Consider the following 27,855-nt stretch of genomic DNA (forward strand, 5'->3'; position numbering starts at 1 on the left):
CCTATTCTCCACGAATATGGCAATGCAGGGGGGGGGCCTTCTCACTCCTTCCCTTGGGCGTTCTGCCGTTCTATGCTGCTGTTTCAGCATGGGCCGCCGAATTATACCTGCCCGCTGTTCTATAACGCTGCCACCCTCCCCCACAGGCCTCTGCTTACTGGGCCGCAGCAGGGACTGTAGAGTCAGCAGGCCCTCTATGGGGAGTGCCGCAACTCGCGCTTGGGGATCTCCCCTCTCGCCACAGCTCGGTTACTGAAACGGGCCTCACCGTCACTTGGCCTCGTCCGCAGTTTCCAGCTTCGGCCCCCTCGATGTGAGCAACAGCACCACCGGCATTACCGCTGTCACTGTGCTGGGCGTGGCGCCTCCGTATACGGTTCCTTTGTTACCAGGCGGAGCTGGGTTCCTCCAGCCCCTGACTGTATGCACTTCCTTCGTGCCGCCAAGGGGTAAGTGCTCCGCCCCGCTCCAGCTGCCATCTTGCTCCTCGCCGGGCCTTTCGCTTCCAGTTTAGGTATCGTTGAACTGCCACCTCAAATCAGCTTGCGGAGCAGCAGCGGTCAGATTGGCACACTCTCGGGTCAATCTGCCATTCAGGTGGCCCAAAATGGATGTCCCCGGGGCCCAGGATACTTGTTTATCGGGCGATTGTCGGCCAGAGCTCTGCAGCTCGCGTCTTCTCACATCGGCTTCAGGCCACACTGTCCCCCCAGTTACAAGGCTTCCGATGCCAAAACAGCACTCTACACCTGGCCGCCCCAGTGCCGCTGAGGGTGCATCTTTTGTGCTGAACTAAACCCACATTTGCACTGAGCTTAGGTTCAGGTGCTTTGCTCCCACAACTCAGTGGCCTGCTCCGCAGCAGCTACCAACCGGAGACCCCCTATCCCCCATTGGATAACATTGGGCCTCAGCACTCTGCACCCGGCTGCCCTAGTGCCGCTGAGGGTGTAACAAGAGTGCATCCTTGTCCCTGGGGGACTCCTGAGTCTAACCCCAGAACACCAACTCCCACAACAAAGTTCTTAACTTAAAACCGATAACATTGACTGTTTTTCTATGAAAAGTTCGGAGTTTGAAAACCTAAAGAATTTCTTTAAAATCGTACTAACTAAAACGCTTTTACTTTCCTGTTTACAGGAAATGTCCTGGTGCAGTATCCAGGCATACTGAACTGTGTACGAAAATGAATTTCAAAAGTAACTTACCTGCGATTTTACTAAAAATCCTATACAAGGTATATTTAGTGAATTCTGAAAAGCTTTGCATTATCAGTAACACTACTGTAATCAAATCAAAGTACATTTACAATTCAAACTGCATTACTACTGTAAAGTATTTATTGCTTACCTGTGCCAGACTTGCTTGGTTCTAGAAAATAAAATAACTTAGAGTATTTTTATGCAAGAACAATTGGTTTGACGTTTAGTCTTTGAGTGTGTGAATTAATTTGCTGACTGAGTGTGTACAACAAATGCTAAACATGGTCCTCTAATAAAGCCTTACTGCTCCACCACACTACCACAAATAGAGAGTGAGGTGCTATCTACTTAACCTCTGCCTACCTTTTGGGTTCGATTGGACTCTGTGCACACTATACCTCACTTTGGTATAGTATATACAGAGCCATCTTCCTACACACAACTGACAAAATTAAAAATAAGAAATCGGAATGGGCGATTTATTTTGTAGCACGCAGGTGCAAATCCCGTCGCAAATTGTTTATTTTTGCATGATTCCCATGTCATTGCTTAAAAAAAACAAAAAAACTGTAGGCAAAATTCGTTGACTGCACAAGCAGATGTTGCAGTGAGGTCTGTGTGTGCAGTTCCTACTAAGAGAATTCGGAACACTTTGTGCAGCAGTGCTTAATTTGAGCCAATGGTTTCCGGTGCTCAGCACAAGTAATTAATTGTTCAAACTGGCAGTTATGACCACTTCCCACATGGTGGTGCTGTTTAATTTAGAGATAAACAGAACTGTTTGTTAATTCAATATACGTTAACACAACTAATGCCTGCTGCCCAAGCCATTCTTCTGGCTTTGGGGACCTCGACCTGTCTGAATTGTCACACTTGTAGCAGCGTGATGGTTGGTAGTTGAATAGGTACTGTCATTGGCAGCGCTAGTAGTGGCAATGGGGGGTGCTACCTGCAGTGGCCTCCTGGCATGGGCCCTTGCACTTTTTTTTACAAATATTTTTTTTACCAATTTAGCACTGTTGTGCAATCCAGGAGACCATGGAATTCCAGCAAACAGATGTCTCCTTTCAACCACCAGAGGCAGCCATCCACCCATGAATTCCAATGAGGGAGTATATAGGAATATGACTTGTACACAAATACATGCCTAAATTTGAGCCTTTTTAGACAACGTAACTCTGGCCCTATTCAAAACTCAGTACTTTAAATTCATGATAGGCACTCTGCCACTGAACTATTTGATTTTGAAATGGGACACCTCTTCTTACCAAACCCCTTGTCCAATTTGTACTTGTGCTTTTTAAGATGAGGGACACTTGTTCTTTTGTCGAGCATATACTGCCCTTGGACGTAAATGGCTGCCTTTCCTACTAAGAGCAATTTGTGTTCGATGAACTTATCTCAGCCCTGCAAAGCTAAATTGTTTATTCCCTGATATACAATTGCTCTGTACCCACTGTAGCTCCCCTCAAGTGCATTTTCAGCATATACTATGGAAAACCATTAACTACACATTAGCTTTCTATAATGGACACATTACACATGATTACTCGGTATTGGGGACTTGATACCTGGGATGCCAGTGCACTTGGCCTCTTTAAGCGCTCCAAAAAGTATAGGATTGGGGCTGGATTGTTAGATCTGGTCCTTTTGGTAGCTAAAAGCAGTCTCACCCTTCAATGGAGGTCAGTGCCCCCCCCCCCCTCCCCCGAACTCTATGCGTCACTCTTTGACTTGTTGGGCATTAGCCTGGGCAGAGGTTGCGGCGTTTCACATAGCGGAACTCCGCGAAGTGACAAAAAAACTCTGCCAAGCTACGCAGAGTTCCGCAAGTGGCTGAGTGGGTTACTTAGCGACGTTTGCAATGATTTTTAGTGCCAGGTGTTTGTCCTGCTCTGTAAAGTCAGCGCGAATGGCATCTTGCACAGTGCAAAGGGGAGCTGCTTCTTTCTGCCGCTCAAGTAGAAGTTCTAAACAAGTGGCTTCTTCTGCAACACGAATGGAGGATTTCTCAAGGAAAGAGATAGTGCCCATCTGCCCTCCAGCGTTGAGGAATCTTGCTGGGAAGTGATCTAGTGTTGGATTTTCCTCACTTGCGCTTGCCAACTTACCGTTGGCGAGTGCAAACAGGGCAAACTCTGCTACACGGAGTGGTGTTTTTCAGAACTCCGCGATCTCCTTGGAGTGCGAAAAACTCTACAGAGTTTCCACAGAAACTTCTCTTCCCTGGCTTATTTGGTCGACAGGTGAAAAAGTAGCCCTGCCGAGTGAAGGGTCGAGAACCTTCTGTAAGCGACTTCCTCCTTGGAATGGGATATTTCAACTTAAAGTGGACAAAGATGATTTGAAACCCCACGGAACACATAAGGCAATAAACATGTATTCCATTCCGTCATTGCTCTGGCTTTATCCTTTGGATGGTTCCAACATGGACTTCATTGCCTCTCTCATCACCGAGACACGTAGCTAGCTAAACTGGACCGTCGCCTAACCCGAACCATCAAATTGCTGTTGTAAATATGCTCTTCTATACCTGTACCACAACAAAAAGTATGCTATACTCAACCAATGCCAAAGCTATTTATATCTGATCGAGACATCTAGCTGCAGATTCCTTAACTTAGAATATCTCCTCAGACTGGATACGAAAAATCTTTTTCAACGCCGGCTCGACTTGAGGAGTCCAGGCCTTTTCGGAGGTCGCCGGCTCGACTCGAAGTGTCTAGGCCTCTTCGGAGGTTGCCGGCTCGACTCGGGGAGTCAAGGCCTTTTTGAAGGTCGCTGGCTCGAGTCGAAGCCTTTTCAGAGGTCGCCGGCTCGACGAGTCGAGGCCTCTTCGAAGGTCGCTGAAGCTGGCTCCACTCAAGGGGTTGTGACCTTTTCGGAGGTCGCCGGCTCCACTCGGGCAGTCGGGGCCTTTTCGGAGGTCCCCGACGCGTGCACCACTCCGCCATTCGGGTGCTTTTCAGAGGTCTCTGATGCCGGCTCGATGTCGCCACCCCCTGATCTCCTGCATAGGCGCCAGTGGAGCATTGGCCTACTCATCCTGCTGCTGAGCCTCTATTAAGCGGCTGGTTTAGCTTGCGTCCATCTCCTACTGATGACTTGCTCTCAGTGCCTCGTGGGGCCACATAGGCTAGTGGGACGTTAGTCAGGGCTGTTTGCAGGGCTGCAGACATTTTAAGGATGGAGCTGTCCTCTGTCTCTAGTCCTTCGGAGCCTTTGCTGGATATTCTCCACCAGGGCGCGGGGAACATGGAACCATTGTTACCTTTTGCAAAGTCATTGTTTGACATCCTTCTCAGAACGTGGGCAGGGCCCTCCTCGGGGGACCCCGTGGATCGTGCTGTGGCACATTGCCATCGTCCGGCTCCCACCTGTTTGACCCTCCATCGTGGAGCTGGAGGACTTGTGCTTCAGGCAGCTCTCTGTGACTCCTGTTCCATTGCATCCTCCCACTCGGGAGTCTCAGTGGTTAGAGTCTTATGGCTGCAATGTGTTTGCGTCTGCCAACTCGGGACTCTGGTTCCTCAACACATTGTATGTATTTGCTCGGGCTCAAGTACCTTTTGGGGCACTGTTGAATGACTCCTCCCCTCCTTGCCGAAGAACTCTCATGCAGATGTGGCCCGCTAATCCTTGATGCCTATGATATGGCGCACTTTTCAATTCGGTCTGCCATGGACACCACGGCTCTGTTGGTCGTACTATGGTCTGGCCGGTTGCCATACGCTGCCACTCGTGGTTGCTTGCTGGCGTTTTCCCAGAGCATGTTCAGGAGCGTCTTCGAGATGTACCATTTGATGGGGTCACTGTTTTTTACGCCCATGCTGATTCGGCGGTCAGGTGCCTCCTGTATATGTATCTTCCTCTGGCTTATTATTCGTGGAAGATTTTTGGTTTTGTGGCGGTGCGTCCCTTTTTTTCTGTCACCCGTTATGGGCTGCAGATGGTTTGGGTTGTGTGGCTGATCAGCCATGTTGTTTACTTATTCTGGTACAGCTGGCTAAGCTGTGTTTACCTTTCTTTTGAGCCTCTGCCTACAAGCTTGTCTCAAGAGGGACCCTTCTTTTGTAGGGTTGTGTCTTACCCTATGTGGGGTATTTGCTGGCAATCCTATTGCTACTCTTCCTTACCCAGGACCTTTTGACGCAAGCTGACTCTTCCTACTGTTGTAGGATGTCTCCTCTGGTGAGATCCATAGGATTGGTTTCTCTCCAATGGTCTCCATTGGTTGTCTATGGTTGGTCCGTAATACATCCTCGCCTCCTTAGGGGGTTTTGTCACCCTGGCGTGCTCCTACAACCTCGCTGTGCACGTCTTTCCTGTCTATCGGTGGACATGCCCCCCTAGGAGAGCAGGTCTTCCCTGGCACAGTTTCTGGTTCCTTGCTTCTTGCGGGACGTGGGGTCCGGTTTGTCCCTTCCTGTCCTGTGCATATTCCTAGTTCTCAAGGAGTGGCTCTGGTCTATACCATTCTGCCACTGGATCTGTGTTCCACCCCTGGTGTTTTTCTGGTTCTGAGTTCTTACTCCCATTCTGGCACAGTTGCTTCTGTAGGTAGCATTACTGTGTGTGTCTTCCTCTCGAAGTTCTCCATTTTGGTAGTATGTTGGTCTTTGACGGTGTAGGTTTTTGGCGCCAGGCTTCTGTCTGTGCCTTCTTTCTATCCTTTATGGGCATATGGGCAGTCTTGTGGTCCATGTTTCCGCTGTCTCACGGGAGACCAGGATTCTTCCCCCTCGGGGACCTGTCATTTTTTTCTGCAATCTTAACTGTTCTGCAGCACACTGGTACCGTGGTACCGCTTGCATGACTCCCCTATTTGGGATTCGTCACTACGCGTATGTGTGTCGACATTCCTGTCTCTTTGTGGGTATATAGTAGATTCTACACACCAGTGGGGTACTCGCATGCTAAGTCTTTTTACCTTAGTGTCAGATATTCTTGCTTCAGGATAGCGTCCTCTGTGTTCATAGCCTTGCAGGTTATCCACTCACTGTGGTGCCTTTTAATTCATTTGGCTGCATGACTACCTCCGGAGCTTTTGCTCAATAGGGGCTTGTGAGAAAGTGCCATCTTTCTTGCCTTGGTATGCCCCCACTTTTTTCTGAACTGCTGATGCGCTTTGACTGAGTGTGCCCTGGGTTCCTGCCAACCAAGTACCCAGGGCCAGTGTTCCTTCCCTAAAACTGTGCTGAAACTAAAAAACCAATTGGCATCTCTGGCCACCTGTAAGCCCCTAGTAAATAGTGCCCTAGGTACCCAGGGCATGGTGACCAAAGAAGACCCCTGAGGGCTGCCACCCTCAAGGGCCCTGCACCCTGGCACCCACACACTGCCTTTGCAGGCTGAGTGCCTAAGTGCAGAACTAAACCAAGAGTTGACATGGCACACATCCCTGTGTGCCATGGCCACAGAACCCACTGCCCTGGCATACTTCAGTCACCCCTCTAACTGGTGCCCTATGCCAGAGGTGTGGGCACAGGTGCATGAGCCCTGTGCCCCTACAGTACCCAGGGCTATTCCTGGGCACTGTAAGTGCAGTGATGCCATTTCAAGTATATGGAGCTGGGAGGTCGTCATTACGAACTCCACAGCACCATAATGGCTACACTGAAGACTGACAAGTTTGGTACCAAACTTCTCAGCACATTAAACCCGCACTGATGCCAGTGTAGGATTTAATGTAAAATACACCAGAGGGCATCTTAGAGATGTCCTCTGAAATCCTAACCTACAACCCACGTCTGGGCTGAGTGGCTGCAGTGGCTGCCACACAGCAGACATGTTGCTGGACCCCTGGGTGGAGAGCCCCCGCTGTCCTGGGCCTGCAACAATGCACATCCTGGGTGAGGTGCTAGGTCTCCTCCCCCAGGATGGGCAGGGGGGAAGCTACAAAGGCATTCTGCCTCTGTGAGCTTCTACAGACCATTTGCTGTACCCAGCAACTGGCCCCCACCAGTTCTTACCCCCAATCTGAAGACTGGCGGTAAAAACTACGTCAGGAAGGGGAGTGGGCCAGCCTGTGCCAACCCCACCCCTCAGGTGGGCGAGACAAGGTGAAGCACGACCCCGGGCTCCGGCCATCTTGTAGATGGGGAGCCCTGCCCAATCTCAGCTAGGCTTCTGCCCCCCTCCCACAGGAGAGGAGCAGCCTAGGGGGTGTACTCACCCCAGGACCGGGACGCATTGCCCTACATGTAACGCCCCTAAATTCAGTATTTAGGGGCTCCCAGAACCTTCCTTCCTCAGATCCCGATGTGAGATGTTGGCCTGGTATATGATGTTCACTATTCTAGTGAGCACCATGCACCAGTCTAAACAACCCTTATGGTGATGGTTGTAAAGTCAACCTTATAGACCAGCTATCCTAGAGGTAGCGTGGACAGAACAGCCTTAGGCTAATATACTCTTGAGGCTGTGTAAAGCCAGCTGTTTTACCATATGTAACCCCTTGAATATCAAATGAAAGGACACTACACAGGATATATATTTTATATATATATATGTATTTATTTACTAACACACTCCTCTGAACTCTTTATGAGATCAGAGGCAAAAGTACATAACAAGTTACACTTAGAAATACTTTAAATAGCACAATTTACAGTTAGGCCCTAGGGGCGCGTAAAACCATATACTAAGTAAGTGGTATAAGAACTTCGACTCTGGAAAGGAGAAGGCCTAGGGAATCGCTGGGGCTACACTATCTGACCCTTAGGTTAGGAGTAGGAGGCACACAGACGGCGCGTGCAGAGTCAGTACTCTCACGCGAGAGTCAATGGAAAGTCAATAGGAACGTAAAAGGTAAGTAAATGAAGATTTAGGACACTTCCGGTCTTGCTAGAAGGATACAACTAAAAACCTAGACACTTGGATAGTCAATACCCTTGAGAGCACTGAAGTACTTGCGTTACCTCACCCACAGGAAGCGGGTGCATTGGTGTGAAGATGTGTCGGGTTTCGCCGTTGAAGTCTATGGAGCCTGTGAAGAAAGATGCTGCAGGCGACCAGGAGGAAGATGTCCGGGTGAATCCAAGTTGAAGAAGACCTGAAAGCAGAGGGGACAGAGTCTAGGTCACTAGCCAGTGACCGGGTGGAACCAGGAAGGAACCAGATGTCGTCGAGGAGCAATCAGGTGCTGGGATGAAGCTTGTCGTTGCAGCCACACGGATCAGGAGGCATTGAGGACGACCAGGTGCTGGAGAGGAGCTGTCCCACGAAGGTTCTCTCAGATGGAGGGTTCGGCTTCAAGATCTGAGCCAACAAGCCTAAGCAACGGCAACCCACGCAGGATACACAAAAGGCTTCTGGGTCTGAGGTACTTCATTTCTTCAGGGAAGCAAGGGCCAGTCTGGAGCAACCAGACCAGCGGTGGATTCTCAAAAGGATCGTCGTCAGAGGGCTACTAGGCAACGAGCCAGCAACCGGACAACGCGTCGAGCAGAACACAAGCAGAAGGGCCCCACGCAGATCTCGTGGAGTGTGGAGGGCTGATCTTTGGTGCAGGTGGAGCTCGGTGTCGGGGTGTCTCAGTCCCCAGTGCACAGCTTCGAGGAGGCCTCAGGAGTTGCGCTGTTAGCAAGTTGAAGACTTTCCAAGTTGCCTGCTTCCACGGGTCCCGGCGCCTTCCACAGGGCTCAGCGGTGCTGGAGTCGTGCAGTGGGATCAGAGGGATCCGGGAGTCGAGGTCTTGTCAGGCTCTGTGCTCGGGTTCCGGCGGGAACGGGGACAAAGCAAGCAGTCGAGTTGCTGGATGGTGCCTGGTTTCCCAGGGTGGTCACTCCTTGGCCACAAGGGAGATTCTTCAGACTTCAGCTTGGATGAATGTCGAAGGGTCCAGAGTTTCGTCTTCAGTCGATTCCAGGATTAATCTAAAGTCTCCTGGGTCAGCTCCTACCTTTATACAACTAAAGCGGGCTGGTTTGCTCACTACGTCCCTCCTATGGGTGGGACCAGGAAGGGGGGTGGTTACACCCACTTTCCTTTGTCCAGTTTCGCGCCAGAGCTGGGGGTGGAGTGCCCCAGCAACCGGTTTGAACTGGGGTATGCATGAAGCACCTAGTGTGCCTCAGGCAGTGTCTCAATCTATTCAGCCCTCCCTGTCCCAATACACATCCTCCTGTCTGGGGTGATGCTCGCACCTCCCCAAGCAGGAAACCTATTGTCCAAACCTCCGTGACCGGAAGGACTCCCAGCAGCAGGAGGTCAGGCTTGTGTGTGTGGCAGCAGCATCCATTTTGTGATACTGGGGCTCTGGTTAACTTTAACCGGTATCGTAGGACTTAACATGTCTTCTCCCTCTAGAAGGGTGGAATGCTACCCCCGTCGCCAGAATTGGCGAGGCGGTAGTATTCCAAAGTGTATGACACCTTACACGACATGTTTTGATAAAGCCAACCCAAAGTTAGCATCTAACCGCGAGGATTATAATACACTTGAGTATATGGTATAGCGATATCATAGAACAGCTATAAGGACATGGTTCCGAAAGCTGCAGACAGGCTCAGCTCATGCTAGAGCACCATCTCACACATAACCAAGCACTCTGCGTTCAGGATTGTTAAGGCCTGCCATAGGAGTGACTTATAGGTTACTGTGTGTCTGTCTATATGTAAGTAGGTATAGTAATACTACACCTAAGCAAGGGGTGATTGCACGACCTTGCCCCAGCTGAGTGATCAGCCAGTTGTGTCTATTTGAGTGGCCAGCCAGGGGTGGCATAATACATGCTGCAGCCCCTGGTAGGCCTTGGGTGCACCTATGCCCTGGGTACCTATGGCACACTATACAGGGACTCACAAGGGTGACCCAATATCCAATTTGGTATGTACCTACAGTACATGGAGTCCATTTTACAGAGAGAGCAGATAGCCTGGGGTCCTGAATAGCAGGATCCCAGGCCAACTAAGTCGAAAACCAGCTAAACGCTAGGCAAAAAGTTGGAGGCAACCATAGTCGGGTATCCACCTTCCTACACCAGATACGAAAAGAAGATCAAGAAGAAGACCCGCTGTGCAGCTGCTAACAACAGGACAACAACAACTGACTTGGACCCAGCCATACCGGTCTGTCGATCCTGGAACCTGCTCCTGCCTAATCCCGGCGACTCCTGTGGACAGCAACCTTGGGACACCCGGACGACCTGCCTGCCTTGACCCTCTTAAAGACTGGGACTCCCATCAGCAGAGGCTCTGCTGCAACAACCGACCTGGTGCCAACCAGGAAGCTCCAGACCAGCCCACTCTGCACCCGCCGAGCCCGAGCCGGGCCCAACCAAACCAAGGCCACAAGGACGTCCCCCCGGCGACTGGGACCCGAAGTCCAGTGCCCAAAGACCCTCCTCGACGAACCAGCTGACACCTGCAGACTCTGAACCAGGGGCCACCCCAACCGCGACCAGCCGAGGTTAAGCTTTTCCGACAACCTAAGACACCCCTGCACCCCGCACCCTACAGTCCCCTGTGCCTCCCTTTGGGGTACCTACCTGTGCTCCAAGATCCCAACTTACCTCTAGAAGTGCTGGTCGCCCCTGGAGAGTCTCCGTCCCCGAGCCTGCAGCCTCTGTTCCTTGTTGACCTTTCCCATTGGATAACATTGAGCGCCCGACGGCTCAAGAGCACCCTGCACCCAGCCGCCCGAGTGCCACTGGCTGTTCCACCTTTGTCCTATCCTACTTCCCCCCTTGCCCTGAGCAAGTGACCAGGAGCCCAGCTCCCCTAGCCGCGTGGCCTGCTAGCCAGCACTCACCAACCGAAGGCCCCCTTTCCCTCATTGGATATCATTGGGCCTACCTACCTCTGCACCCGGCCGGCCCTGCGCTGCTGGGACGGAACTGACTGTACTTACCTGACCCTAGGGGACCTCTTAGTCTATACCCGGAACCTTAACTTCACCAGCCAAGTACTCACCTGGAAACCGGTAACTCACTTTCCTGCCATTGGATAATATTGACCCGTTCTGACTCGAAAATTTTCTGTGTGAAGTTTTGAAAACTGCAAATATTCATATAAAATCAACCCGAAGTCCGAATTCCGAAGTACTCACCTGCAAGCAGGCGAGAAGCCAGTGCTGTACCTTGCAGCCCAGTACTGAACCGCAAAAGTAATCCTTACCGGGTTTGCTAGTAATCTGTATTTTCCCCATAGGAACCCATTGTATGCTTTTCTATCAAATTTCTTTTTTTGAAAACTTGAAATATTCTTAAAAAATCATACGAAATACTGAAACGAAATTACCTACCTGTTTTAAGTTCAGACCCCAGTGCTAGCCCTAGAAGTCCAGTACTGGATTGCAATCATACTTTACCTGCAACCTGAATTTTCTCCCATTGAATAACATTGCCAGATTGTCATTGAAAAGTTTCTAAGTGTGAACTTTTAAAACCGTTTTATACTCATGAAAATTCACCACAGTAACTAAAACGTTTTTGCTAATCTGGTTTCAGCTTAGACTCCAGGACTGAATCTAGGATCTAGTCCTGGAACTACTAAAGTAATCTGTACTGTAAGCCACTGTACGTTTATGGTAACAATCCATTGAGCTCAATGCTAAAGTGTGTCTTGACTTGAGTTGCCTTCAGCAACTCCTGTACCTATTGTGTTCACAAGCTTTATTGCTTCCTTGCAAAGTAATTACATGAGAGTTCTCATATCTAGCAACGTGTATTTTTATGCCTGTTGGTTCTAAAAATAAAACTATATCTTTGGATATAAAAACCATTGGCCTGGAGTTCAGTCTTTGAGTGTGTGAAATCCTTTGCTGACTTAGTGTGTACAACAAATGCTTTGCACTGCCCTCTGGTACTGCCTTACTGCTCGACCAAGCTACCACTTTGGAGAGTAAGGTCAGTCCTGACTTTAACCTCTGTTATACCCTTGGGGTTTGTGGACTCTATACACACTGTACTTCATTATTGTCCAGTATATATAGAGCCTCTTTCTCACAGGGCTCCTCTGTTGGCACTAGGCTGGGGGCTCGGCCCTGCCACTGTTGTCACATGTCCTAGGCAGTACACATTAATGTGTTTTTTTTCTTACACCCACGGGCCTCATGCTGTGGCTCCTGTTCTGGGGTGGACAGTCTTCTTTCTTGTGGCTTCCTCTGTGGTGTGTGTTCAGGCTGTATGCTCTACCGTTGTCATGTTGTTTTGACCCTTGGAACTTCGTTCCTCTTGGATTATAGGACCCGATGCTTGGATCCTTCTTGAAGGTCTTGCTGCATTGTTTCTTACATTGGCACGGAACTTCTAGTTGTGTTTTTCTTTTCGTCTGTTTCTGGTAAGAGAGGTCTCACACCGTCCCTCGTTGGATTGCGTGTCGATACCATCCCTTGTTCATACTCCTTAAGTTGGGTCATGGGTCTGATGCCCGATGTTCTGCCATTGCGGTTTCCACCGTTTTTCGTCACCAGTTGATGAATGTTTTCTCCTGGAACTTGGTGGTTGTTTCACAGACCCTCTTCTTATGGGGTATGGCTTTGGTATCTATTCTAAGTTAAGGAATCTGCGGCTAGATGTCTCTATCAGATGGAAGAGTTGCTTACCTTCGATAATGATATATCTGGTAGAGACACAGTCTAGTCACAGATTCTTTAACGCTTGCCCATCCTCCCTGCTCTGCGAAGGCCTTTTTCATATGGTGTTTTTCCATCTAGCCCCACTTTCTCGTGGCCGTGGTCTTCCGGAGGGGTGCTCTCGCACCTCACTGTGTTGTTCTGCGTGGGGCCCTATGGACTCTCCTCCGTCCTAGTGAATGGTTTGTGGCGTGTTCTCGCCCCTTTCTTTTGGCGCAGGGGTGTGGTTCGACTTTCGAGCCATTTGGCTCTCCACTCCATCCATGTTTTAAGGTGGTCCAGGTCTATACTTTTTACTACCTTCTCATGTTGTTCCACCTGTGCTCCTCGCGCGTTAAGTTACTCTGGGGCACGGCTTGGCACTTTGTTGGGCCCTTTCTCGCAGCACGTACTCTGTGAGCTCCTTTCAGTCCCTCCGGGTACTGGGTGCCTTTTCAACGATTTTGTTCTTTTTTAACACACTATTCCTATTCTATCTCAGTTTTTTGCACTGCTCCACGTTGTGTCGCGGAAAAGTTTCCTGCAGAAAACTGACGGCAGCACGCCGGGAGGGGCTTATATAGCTCCATTGATGTCACTTCCGTGGACGAGGTCAGGACGGAGTCGGGCGACTACGCCTTCCGGCGTGCAGAGGTATTGCTGGGGAAAAAAGATTTTCCGGATCTAGTCTGACGCCTGGGGAGATATTCTAAGTTAAGTAATCTGCAGCAAGACTGTGTCTCTACCAGATATACCATTACCAAAGGTAAGTAACTCTTCCTCTAGTAGGTTAGTAAGTAAAAAAAACACTGAAAACAACTTCTTTGTCCTGTATGCTCTGCACTTTACACTGTTAGGATCAAACCCAATACTTAATACCGCATGACACATGTAAATAACAATTGCGTCTTTAACATATGCTAATTTCTAACTGATGTTTTATTATCGACCTATAGTTGAAATAAAGTTAAAATCACTAACAGTCATTTACATTTAAAAAAAGAGCCACTGTGTCAGAAAGGCCCACTGACTCTTCCCCCTCACAGTGAGTGGTTGTGACCAAATACTTTTTCACTGACTGGCTTGTCAGTCTGTGGTTTGTTGGCTTCCGATGATTATTCCTTTTTATTGTTTTAAATTCTTTATCCGTTGTATTATAGGCTTAGTGTTTTGTATGTGTTTTATGGGCTGTACCAGAAATAAATAGAATATTGATTGACTTGCCGTTCATCAAGAGGGATGAGTGTATCCGCTTTCCCTGGAAGTGCAGTGAGGTGTAGAAGGGATGAGCACTGGAGGTTGTCAGTGTATAACATGAACCAGCAAGGTCATGTCTGAGCAGATTGGCGATTGCATTCTTCACCTGGAGAGTGGGAGAGGCGGAGGAGAGAAGAAAGCTTGATCACATATGAAGAGAGCAAGTCTGATAGATTATCAAATGGTGCGTACATTAATTTTGGTAGATAGCATTGTAAGAATGGTTCACAGAAGAACAAATCCAACCTGCAAAACAGCAGTGAGACCATGCTCAGTTTGTAAAAAAAGAAAAAAAGGGGGTGGGGTGATAAGCTGGCCTGAGAGCATGGTAACATCAAAGAACAAAGTGATGGTGGAAGGGTAGACGTGTTCACTCAGATGAATATGGATAGGTCCAAAACAAGTGAGCGATCCCCTACACCCCTATCATCATCATTCTTACTGAGACCAAGGTTGGGCAGTCTTAGATAGGATTGAAAAATCTTTCTCCCAGAAGTTGAGTAAACTTAACAAGAGGGACAAATCTAGAGAATACAACTGACAGTTAATAGCACAATGGATGGAGAAGTTGGACAGCAGACCACAAGGCCTTTGTTCTGATTAAGGCTGATATAATACTTATAGACAATAAGCAGCGGGCAGGTGCATCCTGACTAAAGTGAAATTTTTCATAACTACCACTCACTTCTGGATGTCCTCTGGACAAAACAAGAAATCCTTGCACCTTCTCCATCCAATACTTCTCTGCCCCCATTTCCTTATGTGAGCTCCAGCCGCCATCAATGACAACATGAATACTTTTGGTACGTCTGTTGCCTTATGTAGGAACGTATGTCGCAAACATCTAAAGAAGTGCAACTGTTGTGTGCTTTTGCAAGCTTATCATCTTATCAGTTTTAGACTGTGCCAAGTCTTTTTTCCAATGCCAACATGTTTAGTTACTTGTTACTTTAAAAAAGGGGCGCCTGCTGAATACTTCTTACCTCAGATTCCTTATGTTAGAATATGCCCAGGCGTTTGACTGGATCCAGTTAATTTAAACTACAGTACTCCCGTGCACTGGCAGATGTTGCTGTGCTGCTCCGCATAAGCTTTGTACTGCCCCTGGCATTTCAAAACCGGCACATAAAAATGCCACCCATTTGCCGTTACCTGCTTCCCTGATGGGAACACCTCCGACGTTTCAGGGAACTAGGGGCACTATGAGTTTCATCGACTTTGTAATTGTCTCTAGTGGGCACCTTTCCTATGTCGATAAGTTGGAAGTAATACCTAATGCTGCCAGTGACCACAATCCTTTAATTCTAACCTTGTCTTGTCCGGTTAAACCCAAACATTCTATCTGGGAGCAACCGGTAAAGTATAGTAAAAATCAAGGTATCACCCTTAAATGGGGCAAAATAGACGCGGTGGGTCTTGAGGCAGAGATCCTAAATGGATATAGTGCTGAATATGAGGCCTGCCTCATACCTACAACCAGTCCAGAAGAGGTTATAGGTAATTTTGAATCCCTATGTGAGCATGTAGCTGAGCGCCTAATAAAACCGATTGGTAAAAACAAAAAGTTAGGCCCCAGATGGTTTGATGCTGCATGTTCAGCAACACAGAGATCGCTGAAAGCAGCATTAAAACAAAAACCTAGGGATATAGAATCGGTTAGAGCAGCTAGATTAGCTTATAAAGAAGCTATTAAATCAAGGAAGTTGGGTTTAAAAAATCAAGCCTGGGAAGACTTAGAAAAGTCAACAGAATTAAAGGATAGCAGACTTTTCTGGGAAGTCATCAATCGCCCCCTCTTTGCAAATAATGATATGGATAATATTGTGATGGAGATTGACTGTGATTCATGGGAAACTCACTTTGGGAACATTTTTAATCCTCATAAAATCCAACCAAACGTGATATCGACAGGAGATGTAAGGGTATCTGTGGTTCCCCAATCTTCCCTTTCCCTGAGTTTATCGTTGACTCTGCAAGAAGTGGAGGATGCGTTATTAAAAGGCACATCACTAAAAGCACCTGGCCCCGACCGAGTACCTTTGGACTTTTTTAAGCACAATGTCAAAGTCTGGGCACCTGTGTTGTTGAATGTTTTTAAAGCAGTTGTCACTAGCCATATTCCGGCATCCTGGAAGGAGGCAGTGGTGGTGCCAATTTTTAAGAAGGGCGATAGATCAGATCCCCGATGCTATCGCCCAATCTCTTTAATTGACGCATCATGTAAGATCTTGGGCAGGGTTATTTTAGCACGATTAGAATCATGGGCGGATTCGGTGGGTCTCATTGTAAATTCCCAATATGGATTTAGAAAAGGCAAAGGCACTGTTGAACAGTGCCTTAATTTGGCCCTAATTATTGGGAAATACACAAAGGCAAGAAAATCTTCAATCCATCTTGCTTTTATGGACCTATCAAGTGCATTTGACACTGTGTGTCGTAGTAAGTTGTGGCAAATGATGGAGGAAATGGGTTTCGAGGAACCCCTGGTCACTCTTCTTCGCAGACTTCATGAATCTACTACGGTGGCCATAAGGTTTGGGCCAGGGGGAGAGAAAACCAAGTCCATTCCCTCGACCGAGGGTGTCCGACAAGGATGCATATTAGCTCCTTTTTTATTCCTTGTATATACTAATGGCCTGGAAAAATACTTGTTGGACCATTGTCATGATTTCCCAAAAGTAAATGGCAGAAGCATTCCAATGCTTTCCTATGCCGATGATACGGTACTCATGACACTTACTGCAAATAGTATGCAGCACTGCCTTGATGCCTTTCACAAATTTATGTTGGACCTAGATCTTAAAGTGAATTTTGCTAAGTCTTTTATCATGGTCTGTGGCCCGAAGGGCACCAAGAGCAGAAAGTTTGCAGTGAGTACCTCCGTCATTGACAAGGTTGAAAATTTTAATTACTTGGGAAACCTTTTTAATCACAAATTAAGTTGGGCACCGTTAATGAAGACACGAGTCCAGAGTGCTAGTCGCTCAATAGAGGGATTGTTCCGCTTCTGTGGCAAATTAGGCCAAAAACCCATTATACATTTAAAAACTCTGTATAAAGCCAAATGTCTGTCGATTGCCACCTACGGGGCAGGGGTCTGGGGGACAGATAGCCCCGACACGGTACAGATTATGGAAAACAAATTTTTAAAACGTGTCTTGGCCATCCCATCAGGCTCCTCAAACAAATTCGCCCACAATGAACTAGGTTTAAATTATGTAAGTGACATTATTCGTCTTTCTCCTCTATTGTTATGGGGCAAAATATGGTTATCGGAGGATTTACAGCTCACTAAGGATATCATCCAGGACTGTTTGAAATTGTCAAATATGAATCAAATCCCCTGGCTATCCTACGTAAATGAAATGTTTCATAAAATAGGTTTGGGTGACACCTTTGACAATCCTGAAAATATACAGGGAGATATTAAAAATGTAATTAAATCGAATTACTGGAAATCTTCGATTGTAAATTGCATGGACAGCCCCTATGCCCCCAAGGCTGCCTTACAGCACCAGTTTTATCTGACCTTTACAAATCATGTACAATGGCGTTTTTACTTGACAAGATTTAGGCTACATACTTTGCATTTTCTTTTTGCATTCCCTATACAGAGGGGCTGGTGTGAGGAACTCCCCCCTTGCAACTGTAATAACAAAGATAGCCAAAACACAATGCATCTTGTTCTTTTTTGTTCCTTATATAAAGACCAGAGAACCAGGTTTATTAAACCGATTCTCAAGGAAAAACAAATACGCCATCACAAAGAGGGTTATGATTTCTTAATATCTCTGTCATCCCCTACAGTCTGTTGTGCAATGCTGAACTTTATACGCGTATCACTTCAGATTAGGAAACGGTATGGCTAAAATTTTGCCCCAAGAATCAGACCACTTGATATGTACACTTTATATTCCTGCACCGTGATTCTTTTTACTACTTATTTTACTTGTTCCTAAAAATACCCTTGCTCGATGAATTATGTACTACCCAGAGATGATTAATTTAAAGTAATAATATGGTTATGTGACTTTACCTGCCAATGAATTTTCATAGTGCCATAAACTGTAAAACTGCCTTTTATAGTGAATTTTTACTGTGTGTTGTAAATGTACTTCTACTTTTATGATTCTTTGCATTGAATCGAATAAAGTTTTGAAATGAATGAATGAAATGAAATGAATGAATGGGAACACCTCCCAGACCTGCTTGTCCACCTAGCTCTTCCTTACCTGTGATACCCACCTTAAACACTCTTTGACCACATGATGCGCCTCTGTGTTTTATCCTTGCTACCATGTTCCCTTCAAGGCTGTTCATCCCTTTTAAATTTTCCAACAAGGGATACCTTCCACTGAAGAATTTTCAACATTAAATGGAGTGGCTTCGTGATTTTTTTTGGAAAATCTAAGCTGCTGCCCCATGAAAGAAAGTGCTTTGATTGCCTTAAGAGCGTCTCGACATTGCTAGTTCATGCTTTGTTTTCTACTCAAGATGATGGTCTTGGCTTCTGTTTCGCTGTTCCAGCACAAGTTATTCTTAGTCTTTTTCCTCTTCATCCTCTGAGATTATTTAAAGTTTCTCCTTCGGGTCATTACTGTATTCCTGTGATCCACCTGATATTCAGGTCAGCAGATGGCAACACTTGCCCTTATCTTCAGCACAAGAAGTATGAGGCACAGCGTTGTCTGGTGGTGTACATTTGGGTTGATATTTTAAGTACCGTATTCCATCTGTAGGGTTGTGCCATAGGTCACACCCTCTATTATAAACATCCTTGCTTCTTCATTCTGACAATTATTTTTCACTTCTAGTTTCTAGTGACTCCTTAATTGATTGGGTAAGATTTCTTTCTGTTCTCTAGATTTTTATGAGTTTTTTTTTATCCATGATGCTAAAGGGAACTTGAATAAATATATATATGCTGTAACGTTTAACTTTTGCCTTGATAGATTGCCTTTTCTGTGTTCCAAGTTAGAAAATTAGAAAAACACATACACATATTAATCTTGAGACCCTGTTATAGGTTTGCAAACATCTCAGTGCTCTTTATACTGTCTATGGAAGATTGTTATTTTCACAAATACTCCTCTGCTTATTTCCCACTCCTAACCTTTAGGTCAGTAGGAAGGGTAGGAATGTGAGAAAACGTCATGGACTGGCATAGGTAAAAGGACCCTAAGAAATCACCTTGCTATACTCTGATGAATGATATCTCTCTCCTTCTTTAAGCACTACTCACAACCCAAAACCTACCCATGTCCGATGCATCAAGCCATCAGCCTACTGCTGTTCTTCAGTCCGAATCATCCGCAATCATAGATTCTTGCACCTGCACTCTCCTTCAGGGAAGCCTGAACTATGGCTGGCCAGTTGCCCGGTCCATAGTGATCCGAGCTAGGCCTCAGTGCTCTTCTTGTGTCAAGGGAACAAGGATCCCAGTAATTTACTTAAAGTCAGCTCTAATAGCAGTAATGCAGACATGCTCTCCTGTTCCCTCCTGCTTCCAATGCAGGTGCCCGTGACCGTGACATATTTAAACCCTCCTGTGCTGGGTGAAGCTCCTTAGGGGAGCAGCTTGGGCCAGACTTCGACAAATACATGTCAACTTTTCAGCAGGAATAGTGAACACTCCATATCTTCATGTGAGCATCTTTCAATGGAGGAAGGTAGTCTAGAAAGCAGAGGCTTTGTTGGCTTCAGCATCACTAAGGGTCTTAAGTATAGGCACTCATAGAGGTAAACCCCAAAATCTTAAATGAAAGTGGGGTTCTTCTGTTCCAAACTGCTGCATAACTTAAATGTACACATTGTAGGAAACTAAATCATGAATGAGCTGCATCCCAGCGTTTACTGATAAATAATATTTCTTCTTTCAATTTCTTCTAAAGCGCCCATCCAGGTTTTTTATGTAGACAGCGAATGTATAAAATATACCTAGGATTCATGACTAATTCTATATTTTACATAATGAATAATGCTACTGGATTTATATTGTTTCAATTTCTTTTCCAGCTGAAGACATTCCAGAACTGCTTAGCTTTTCCAGTCTGTTTTCTATGCTACTTCCTCTTATTATTGCGCATATAGGACCAGTGGCTGCGGCCATTCCAAAGGTAAGCAACTAAAATACATCTAACTACAGTTTTTTTTTTTTAATTATAAAATTTTCTGATTTCAAAAAGAGATGCAAATCCTGAGAAAAACCCCCAGCAGAGTAATTCATGGAGCAACATAATCGTGTTCGGGTACACAGTAGAAAAAAGCTCAGAGTACAGTACTTACATCTTGCACAAAGCACTTATAACATCATTGTGAATCCAATATTATATATACACCAACCTACTAATCTAGGCTATGTGGTGCATGTGAATGGCAGGGCATCCCAATCCAGCAGGGAGCTGTCACAGTGAAGTAGTGTGTGTACACTAGCAGGGGTCGGAGTCAATGCTTCTGTCTTGTCAGGGTTGCTGTGTCGAATATAAGTGACAAAGGGCTCCTGAATGTCTTTAGAACGGGTTGTAACTGGCAGAAGTTCCCAGTTTGCTGCTAATTGCTCCTGGCAGTAGGAGACGTCAGTTAGTCAGTCAGCTTGTGGGAATCTTTTTTCTTCCCCAGTGTAGTGCCACTCTGCATTTAGCCAGAAGATGTAGCATCGCAGTGAGGTGTTTGCATCTGTCCGGAGCATCCTTAACATACCCAAGTAAACACACCACAGGATCAGGTGAGAATAGGGCCTCTATAATGGCACTCACGGTGCTACAGACCGCAGTCTAGAAGCTCTCCACCCATGTCCAGGCCAGGTGTAAGAATGTAGCTCCTGACTCGTGACCGCGCAGGCTGCGCGAGTCAGTAACCAGTCCCATTGTGTGAAGCTGCAATAGGGTGCAATATGTTTTATGTAAGTAGTTAAAATGTATGTCTCAGTCTGTAATTGGGGGACAGTCTCTCAGATTGGCCATCACAGTTTTTTTTCTTAATTTAATTTACATCTTAATTCAGAAAATCCCATCACTGATGGCTATGACTGTGATGTGCCTTCTAATTGCAGTCCCTTCCTTTTTAGTTGAAGTCCAAATATGCATTTTAAAATGTTCTTTCAGGAAAGATTTTATTCATTGTAAGAAGAACATAAAGTGCTTTGTACTCGTTCGTGACCACAGTATTCTTGTGTGATTGTAGTGGAGTGTATGGTTAGCTAAGCACTTGAATGTGCAAGTCACCTCTTTGTTCTTTCACACCCTGATCCCCACCCTTGCAATAGCCTGCCCTTTTTTATAGCTTTCTCAAATTATCAGGAGGTAGTCTCGCATCGCCTCATGTGTAGTTGAAGATGTTTCTATCACGTTGTTCTGCCATTACCTAGCAGAAAATTAGTCTTAGCGGATGCAATGATTGTTGGTTGTTTTAGTCTTTAATACAGTTCACCTGATTGTGGTCTGCAAACTAAATAGCGGGAACATGTTGATCTTTGTAAGCATGAAATGTTTGTCTTTGGGCATGCAGTTTAACAATAGTTGATCAATTCTAACTTATATGCAGAAGTTGAATTAGCATTTTTTTCCTACTGGTAGAAATGTCAAGTTGATTTTTGTGTAAATGTACATGTAGTCAATTCAAAGAAAAGTATGTTCACTCAGTCAATCACTGATGTTCTTTTTGTATGTTATTTAAATGCATTCAATGTATGACTTCATCTCTTGCAGTTTGTAATTGATTTACTTTACTCTAATTGCCTGAACAAAATGTTATTCTTGCAGGCTGCCGTTGAAGTTTTTGGGCTAGTTCAACAGTTACTTCCTTCGGTAGCCATTTTGAACCAGAAATATTCTCCACCTGCCTTCAATCCCAATCAGTCCACTGATAGTACCACTGGAAACCAGCCTGAGCAGCTCAGTGCTTGCACTACCTCCAATCATTATGCAGTCCTAGAGAGTGAACACCCCTACAAGCCAGCAGGCATAACACACTACAAGGTAAGCTCTGCACCCAGTGTGCGATATTTGCAGGGTATAATTTTGGATTTAAAAATTGCATCCTCCTATCTTTTACCCATTGTAAACTAATACTTTCACTGTTCTCCAGTATTGGATCTTACATAGATTCAAATGCTTAAATCATTCCCAGTCGTGGACGTCCCACGGCAACACAGAAAAGCAGTATGTTTCTGATAGATGCATCTGCCAGTGGATTCCTCACCTTGTGAATATCCCCTGCGCAGCAGCCAATCGGAAACTTTTGTAGCTCTCCACGCCGGCGAGGTCATGGACGACGTCACAGAGGGTACGACTCCGTTCGCGACTCCGCTGACGCCACTGGATCCATAATAGGGCCTCGTCGGCGTGATGACATCAGTTCCCTTTTTTTCCGCGCCGTCAACGGTTTCTTGGGACTCTCCGTAGTAACATTGTTATTATAGTTGTTCTTGTCTGTTCTTCTCGTTTCCTTTCGAAGATGTCTGGGAGAAAATCTGGTTTCAAGCCTTGTAGGGAGTGCGGTAAGCAGATGTCCATTACTGACCCGCACGAGGATTGCGTATGGTGCTTGTCTTCCGATCACGACGTCGATGGATGTGCTGCAGGAAGATGAACCCAAAGGCATTAAAGGAAAGGGAGGCAAAGTTATTTATGGCCAAGATGAAGAAGGATAAGAAGGCGAGTAAGAGAAGATAGACGTCGAGGTCTCGTTCCGAATCCAGATCGGGTTCGAAGTCGGTGTCGGGACATTCAAAGTCGAAGAGACATAAGAAAAAGAAGCACTCTTCGAGGCGTCACTCTGATAAAGAACCGGCGCCGAGGTCATCTTCTCCACGACGTCACAGAGGTGAAGTCGATCCTTCTCATTGAAATCTAGTCTCGCCAGAGGAGGAAGTGACTCCTGAAGTCGAAGTCTCTCGATCACCGACGCCGGCTCCTTCGGATTCGGTTCATTCTTCGGATTCGGGTGAAGTCGAGCCAGAGCAAGAAGTTCAGGAGCAGCCTGAAGAGGTTTCTTTGTCGGCGCCGGCTGGGCCGACTCCAGGTACACCGACTTCGGAGGCGGCGCCGGGAAATTATCCTTCTTTCCAGACTCAAGACCCATCACATTATCTTAACGCTATGTATGGTGTCTTCGCAAGGGCCATGTACCCCTCTGGTGCGCCTACGGGTCCCATGGGTCCTTTTGCCTACAATTTGCGTGTTCCTAAAGCATATGCCCAGGCTCCATTTATGCCCTTTCTACCAGCGACGCAGTCCTGGAATTTACCGGCGCTGATGGCTCTGGCGCCATACCGAGAATCTCCGGCGCCGTACCAAGAATCTTCGGTGCCGTTTGTTCGCCCTCGTTCGGCGCAAGCGGCGCCGTCGGTCCGCGTTCGACGCCGGTCCCGAATCCGACTGAGTCGGTTGTGGAACCATCGACTCCAGTTCCGAGGATCCGCTCCAGGAGGGAGGCTCAAAGAGTTGTGGAAGAGGAACGCTATCGGCAGGAGTTGGGGGAAGGTGAACTTCCTGATTCTGAGGACTATTTTGCAGAAGTAAAAGATGCAAGTGGTCTTGAAGTTTCCCCTGTGTGGGATTTTTCTCCTGTTTCAGATGCTCCTTCGAAGGAAGTAGCCCCATATCATACAGTTGTGAGAAAAGCTGCTGAATTAATGGACATTAATCTTCCTTCCACCGAATTTAAGTCTAATTTATTGACTGAAGTGTTGCATTCTCCGTCCGCTGTGACTGAGCCTATGTTACCGTTTAATGAGGCAATTCTGGAGCCAGTGTTAGAGGTTTGGAAGAAGCCTTTGTCTGCACCTGCAGTCTCCAGGGCTGTGACACGGACATATAGGATGGCACCTGAGGATCCCGAATTTTTGACAGCTCACCCTTTGCCAAGAGCCTTGTAGTTCAGGTGGCTTGCTCGAAGAGGTCTTCAGGAGCATTTCCTCAGGTTTCAGCTGACAGGGAGTCAAAACGGATTGACCAGTCTGCTAAGAAGGTGTTTTCATCTGCGAGCATGGTACTGAAATCAACAAATGCAACTTGCTTGATGGGAAGGTATATCCATGCCTTGATGGATTCCTCTAAACAGTTGCTGCCAAGAATGTCTGGTGAAGACAGGAAGAACTTTTAAGAGGTTCCGGATGATACCCAGGCTGCTGCGCGCCAGGTCATTCAAAGTGGCCTGGATATGGCTGACTCGGCGGCTAGAATTATGGGCTCTGCAGTGGCTGCGAGAAGGGGAGCTTGGTTGAAGTCTACAGACTTTTCTCAGGATGTGCAGGCTACTTTGTTGGACTTAGACGGTACAGGTCTGTTTGGTAAGAAGGCTCATGCCGCACTTGAAAGATTAAAAAATAGTAAAGCCACAGCAAGATCACTTGGCTTGCAGACTCAATCCAGAGGTTCCTTTCGTAGGTACAGAGGATTTGGGAAGTCATCTTTTCGCTCGCAAGGGCAGCCTCGTCAGCAGCAGCAACAAAATACGCTGTATCAGTCATATAGAGGAAGAAACAGAGGTCGTCCACGAGGTCGTCAACCCTCCTCCTCCTCTTCCTCTACCTCTCTTCCCATCGCCGCCGCAAAGCAGCCCTAGATTCCCCATTCTCAGTCATGTTGGTCCTGTGGGGGGTTGGCTTACCCATTTTCTGCGAGATTGGTAATCGGTCACTACAGACCAATGGGTTCTCAATCTGGTGGCAAATGGGTATGCTCTTCTTTTCAGGGAATTCCCTCCTAATTACCCTCCTTGTCAAGGGGCTTGCTCAGAAGAACATCTCAGTCTTCTACAGGAGGAAGTTCTGACTTTGTTAAAGAAAGGCGCGATAGAGGTGGTTCCAGAGCAGGAAAGGGGTCAGGGATGCTACTCCCGGTATTTCCTGATTCCCAAGAAGGATGGCAGGCTTCGCCCAATCCTGGATCTCAGGATGTAGAATCTTTATCTGAAACAAGAGAAGTTCAAGGTGCTTACCCTTGCGCATGTTCTTCAAGCGCTGCTGGAAGAAGACTGGATGGTGTCGCTCGACTTGCAGGACGCGTATTTTCATATCCCGATCCTGGAGTCGCACAGGAAGTATCTCTGTTTCACAGTGGGGTCGCAACATTATCAGTTTGCGGTCCTTTCATTTGGAATTACTACTGCACCTCAAGTTTTTACCTAGGTGATGGCAGTGGTGGCAGCCCATCTCAGGAGGGCGGGGATTCCTGTTTTTCCCTATCTGGACGACTGGCTGATCAAAGCAGTGTCTCCAGAGAAGGTGCTCCATTATCTGCAAGAGACAACTCAGTTGTTGTACAGGTTGGGTTTTTCGATAAATGTACCCAAGTCTCACCTAGTGCCCTCACAGTGCAACCTGTTTATAGGGGCAGTACTGGACACTACTGTTTGTCGAGCATTCCCTCCACTTCAAAGGATTCTCGACATTCAGGAAATGATTCCTTTGTTTTACAATGGAGCGGTCGTTCCAGTCCTGAAGGTCCTTCGCCTGCTCGGTCTGTTTGCTTCCTGCATTCTGCTAGTCAACCATGCACCCTGGCACATGAGGGCACTCCAGTGGTGCCTCCGCAAGCAGTGGTATCAGCACAACGGAGATCTCAGGGAGTCTATGAGGATCTCCAGAGAAACTGCAGCGGATCTGTCTTGGTGGAGTGTGGAGGGCAATCTGTCTCAAGGAAAGCCCTTTCATCTGCCTCCATCGGATGCCACAGTGATAACGGATGCCTCCACTCTAGGGTGGGGTGCTCATCTGGGGGATCTGGAGATCAAGGGTCTTTGGTCTCCAGAGGAAAGGTTGCTTCACATCCACCTTCTGGAATTGAGGGCGATTCGTTTGGAACTCAAGGCCTTCCTCCCTTCCCTTAGCGGTCAGTCGGTTCAGGTCCTGACAGACAACACGACCGCGATGTGGTATGTCAACAAGCAGGGAGGAGTGGGGTCGCATCTTCCCTGCAGAGAAGCTCTGCATCTCTGATCCTGGGTTCAGGAACACCAGATTTGTCTAATGGCAAATCATCTGGCCGGAGTTCTGAACGTTCGTGCAGACATTCTCAGTCGGCAGTTCTCAGCCGACCACGAGTGGAGGCTTCATCCAGAGGTAGTACGTCACGTCTTTCAGACGTGGGGGACTCCTCTGGTGGACCTGTTCGCCACTCTCGAGAACACTCACTGCCCATCATTCTGCAGTCTCCAGTATCCGTTGCAGGAAGCCTTGGGGGACGCGTTTCTGTTGAGTTGGTGCTCACAACTCCTTTACGTGTTTCCTCCTATACCCTTGATTCCTCTGGTTCTGAGGAAGATTCGCCAAGACCGGGCCCAAGTTATATTGGTCACCCCGGATTGGCCAAGAAGGGTGTGGTACACAGATCTTCTCCACCTCTCCTCGAGCCCGCCGCTCGTCTCCCTCTCAGGGCAGATCTCCTCTCTCAGATGGAGGGGCAGGTTCTACACCCCCACCTCCAGACCTTACACCTTCATGCCTGGAGATTGAACGGGGCAACCTGAATTCTTTTTCTCTCCTACCTGATGTGGTGGATGTAATTCTTTCGGCCAGGCGTCTTTCCACCAAGTCAATCTATTCTTATAGATGGTCCAAATTTGTTTCATGGTGTGGAGAGAAATCTATTGACCCCTTGAGAGCTTGTTTGTCCAACATACTTCAGTTTGCTCTTTCTTTGGCCCAGCAGGGTTTTGCTGTGACGACTGTAAAAGGTTATTTATCGGCCTTGTCGGCATTCCTTTGTTTGCCGGACCAGCCGTCTTTATTTGTCACCTATTGTATTACGTTTTATAAAAGGTCTTACAAACAAATTCCCTCCAACTCCATTTATTGTGCCTCAATGGGACTTGATTCTTGTTTTGACCTATTCGATGGGTTCACCCTTTGAACCCTTACACAAGTGTCCCATGAGACTTCTGTCTTTTAAGACTGTTTTTCTTTTATTGTTAGGAATGCAGCCTGGTATGTGATGATTTTTAAAATGTTTTTAATTGTGACTGCTTATATGGTTTTGCAAAGCATACCGAATAAAGCATATTTTGACTTTCACTTTGACTGTTTTTCTTGTAGCAATTACCTCAGCAAGGAGGGTAAGTGAGCTTCAAGCTTTTAGTTCGAAACCCCCATTCCTGACCATTCATGCTGAGAGAATGGTACTTAGGACCGGGGCTGCTTTTCTGCCTAAGGTGGTGACTCCCTTCCATCTGGGGCAGTCCATTACCCTTCCTACCTTTTATCCTCCCCCTCACCCTTCCAAGGAGGAGGAGCGGCTTCACCGCCTGGACCCTAAGAGGGCGGTGAGTTTCGACCTCGATAGGACTAAGGACTATTGTGTGAATGACCAGCTCTTTGTTGGATTTGCTGGCTGTAAGAAAGGAAAAGCGGTGCACAAGCGCACGCTGTCAAGATTGATTATCCTGTGCATAAAGATCTGCTACGCCCTGGCTGGTAAGGAACCTCCAGAAGGTATTAAAGCTCACTCTACTAGAGCAAAGTCTACTACATCTGCTTTGTCTAGGGTGTGCCTGTAGAAGATATTTGTAGAGCAGCGACTTGGGCTTCCCTCCACACTTTCGCAAAGCATTACTGCTTGGATTCCGAGGTGAGGAGGGCCGGCCACTTTGCACGCTCTGTCCTCCAGGATTTCTTGGTATAGCAGAGTGGACACCCTCCTCCGTGAGTGGGTACTGCTGTGGGACTCTATTCACAAGTTGAGGAATCCACTGGCAGATGTATCTATCAGAAGAACAAGTTACTTACCTTCGGTAACGCTTTTTCTGGTAGATACAGTATCTGCCTGTGGATTCCTCACTGACCCACCCGCCTACCCGTTGTCCACTCTTCTATGCCTGCTGAGTGTATATTTGAAAAAAA

At 47.0% G+C, this 27,855-nt stretch overlaps 1 protein-coding gene across 12 annotated transcripts in view; it reads left to right on the forward strand.

Moving 5' to 3' along the window:
• MYCBP2 (MYC binding protein 2) overlaps positions 1-27,855 on the forward strand; it is a 2,065,574-nt gene that overhangs the window by 824,325 nt on the left and 1,213,394 nt on the right. For all 12 annotated transcript variants that reach the window (XM_086934832.1, XM_086934837.1, XM_086934835.1 and 9 more), the window contains 2 exons: positions 20,031-20,131; positions 21,776-21,991. In XM_086934832.1, the coding sequence (XP_086790958.1) occupies positions 20,031-20,131; positions 21,776-21,991 (317 nt within the window). The remainder of the gene's footprint in view (positions 1-20,030; positions 20,132-21,775; positions 21,992-27,855) is intronic.

This window comes from Lissotriton vulgaris, chromosome 8, assembly GCF_964263255.1.
Source record: "Lissotriton vulgaris chromosome 8, aLisVul1.2, whole genome shotgun sequence".
Taxonomy (NCBI): Eukaryota; Metazoa; Chordata; class Amphibia; order Caudata; family Salamandridae; genus Lissotriton; species Lissotriton vulgaris.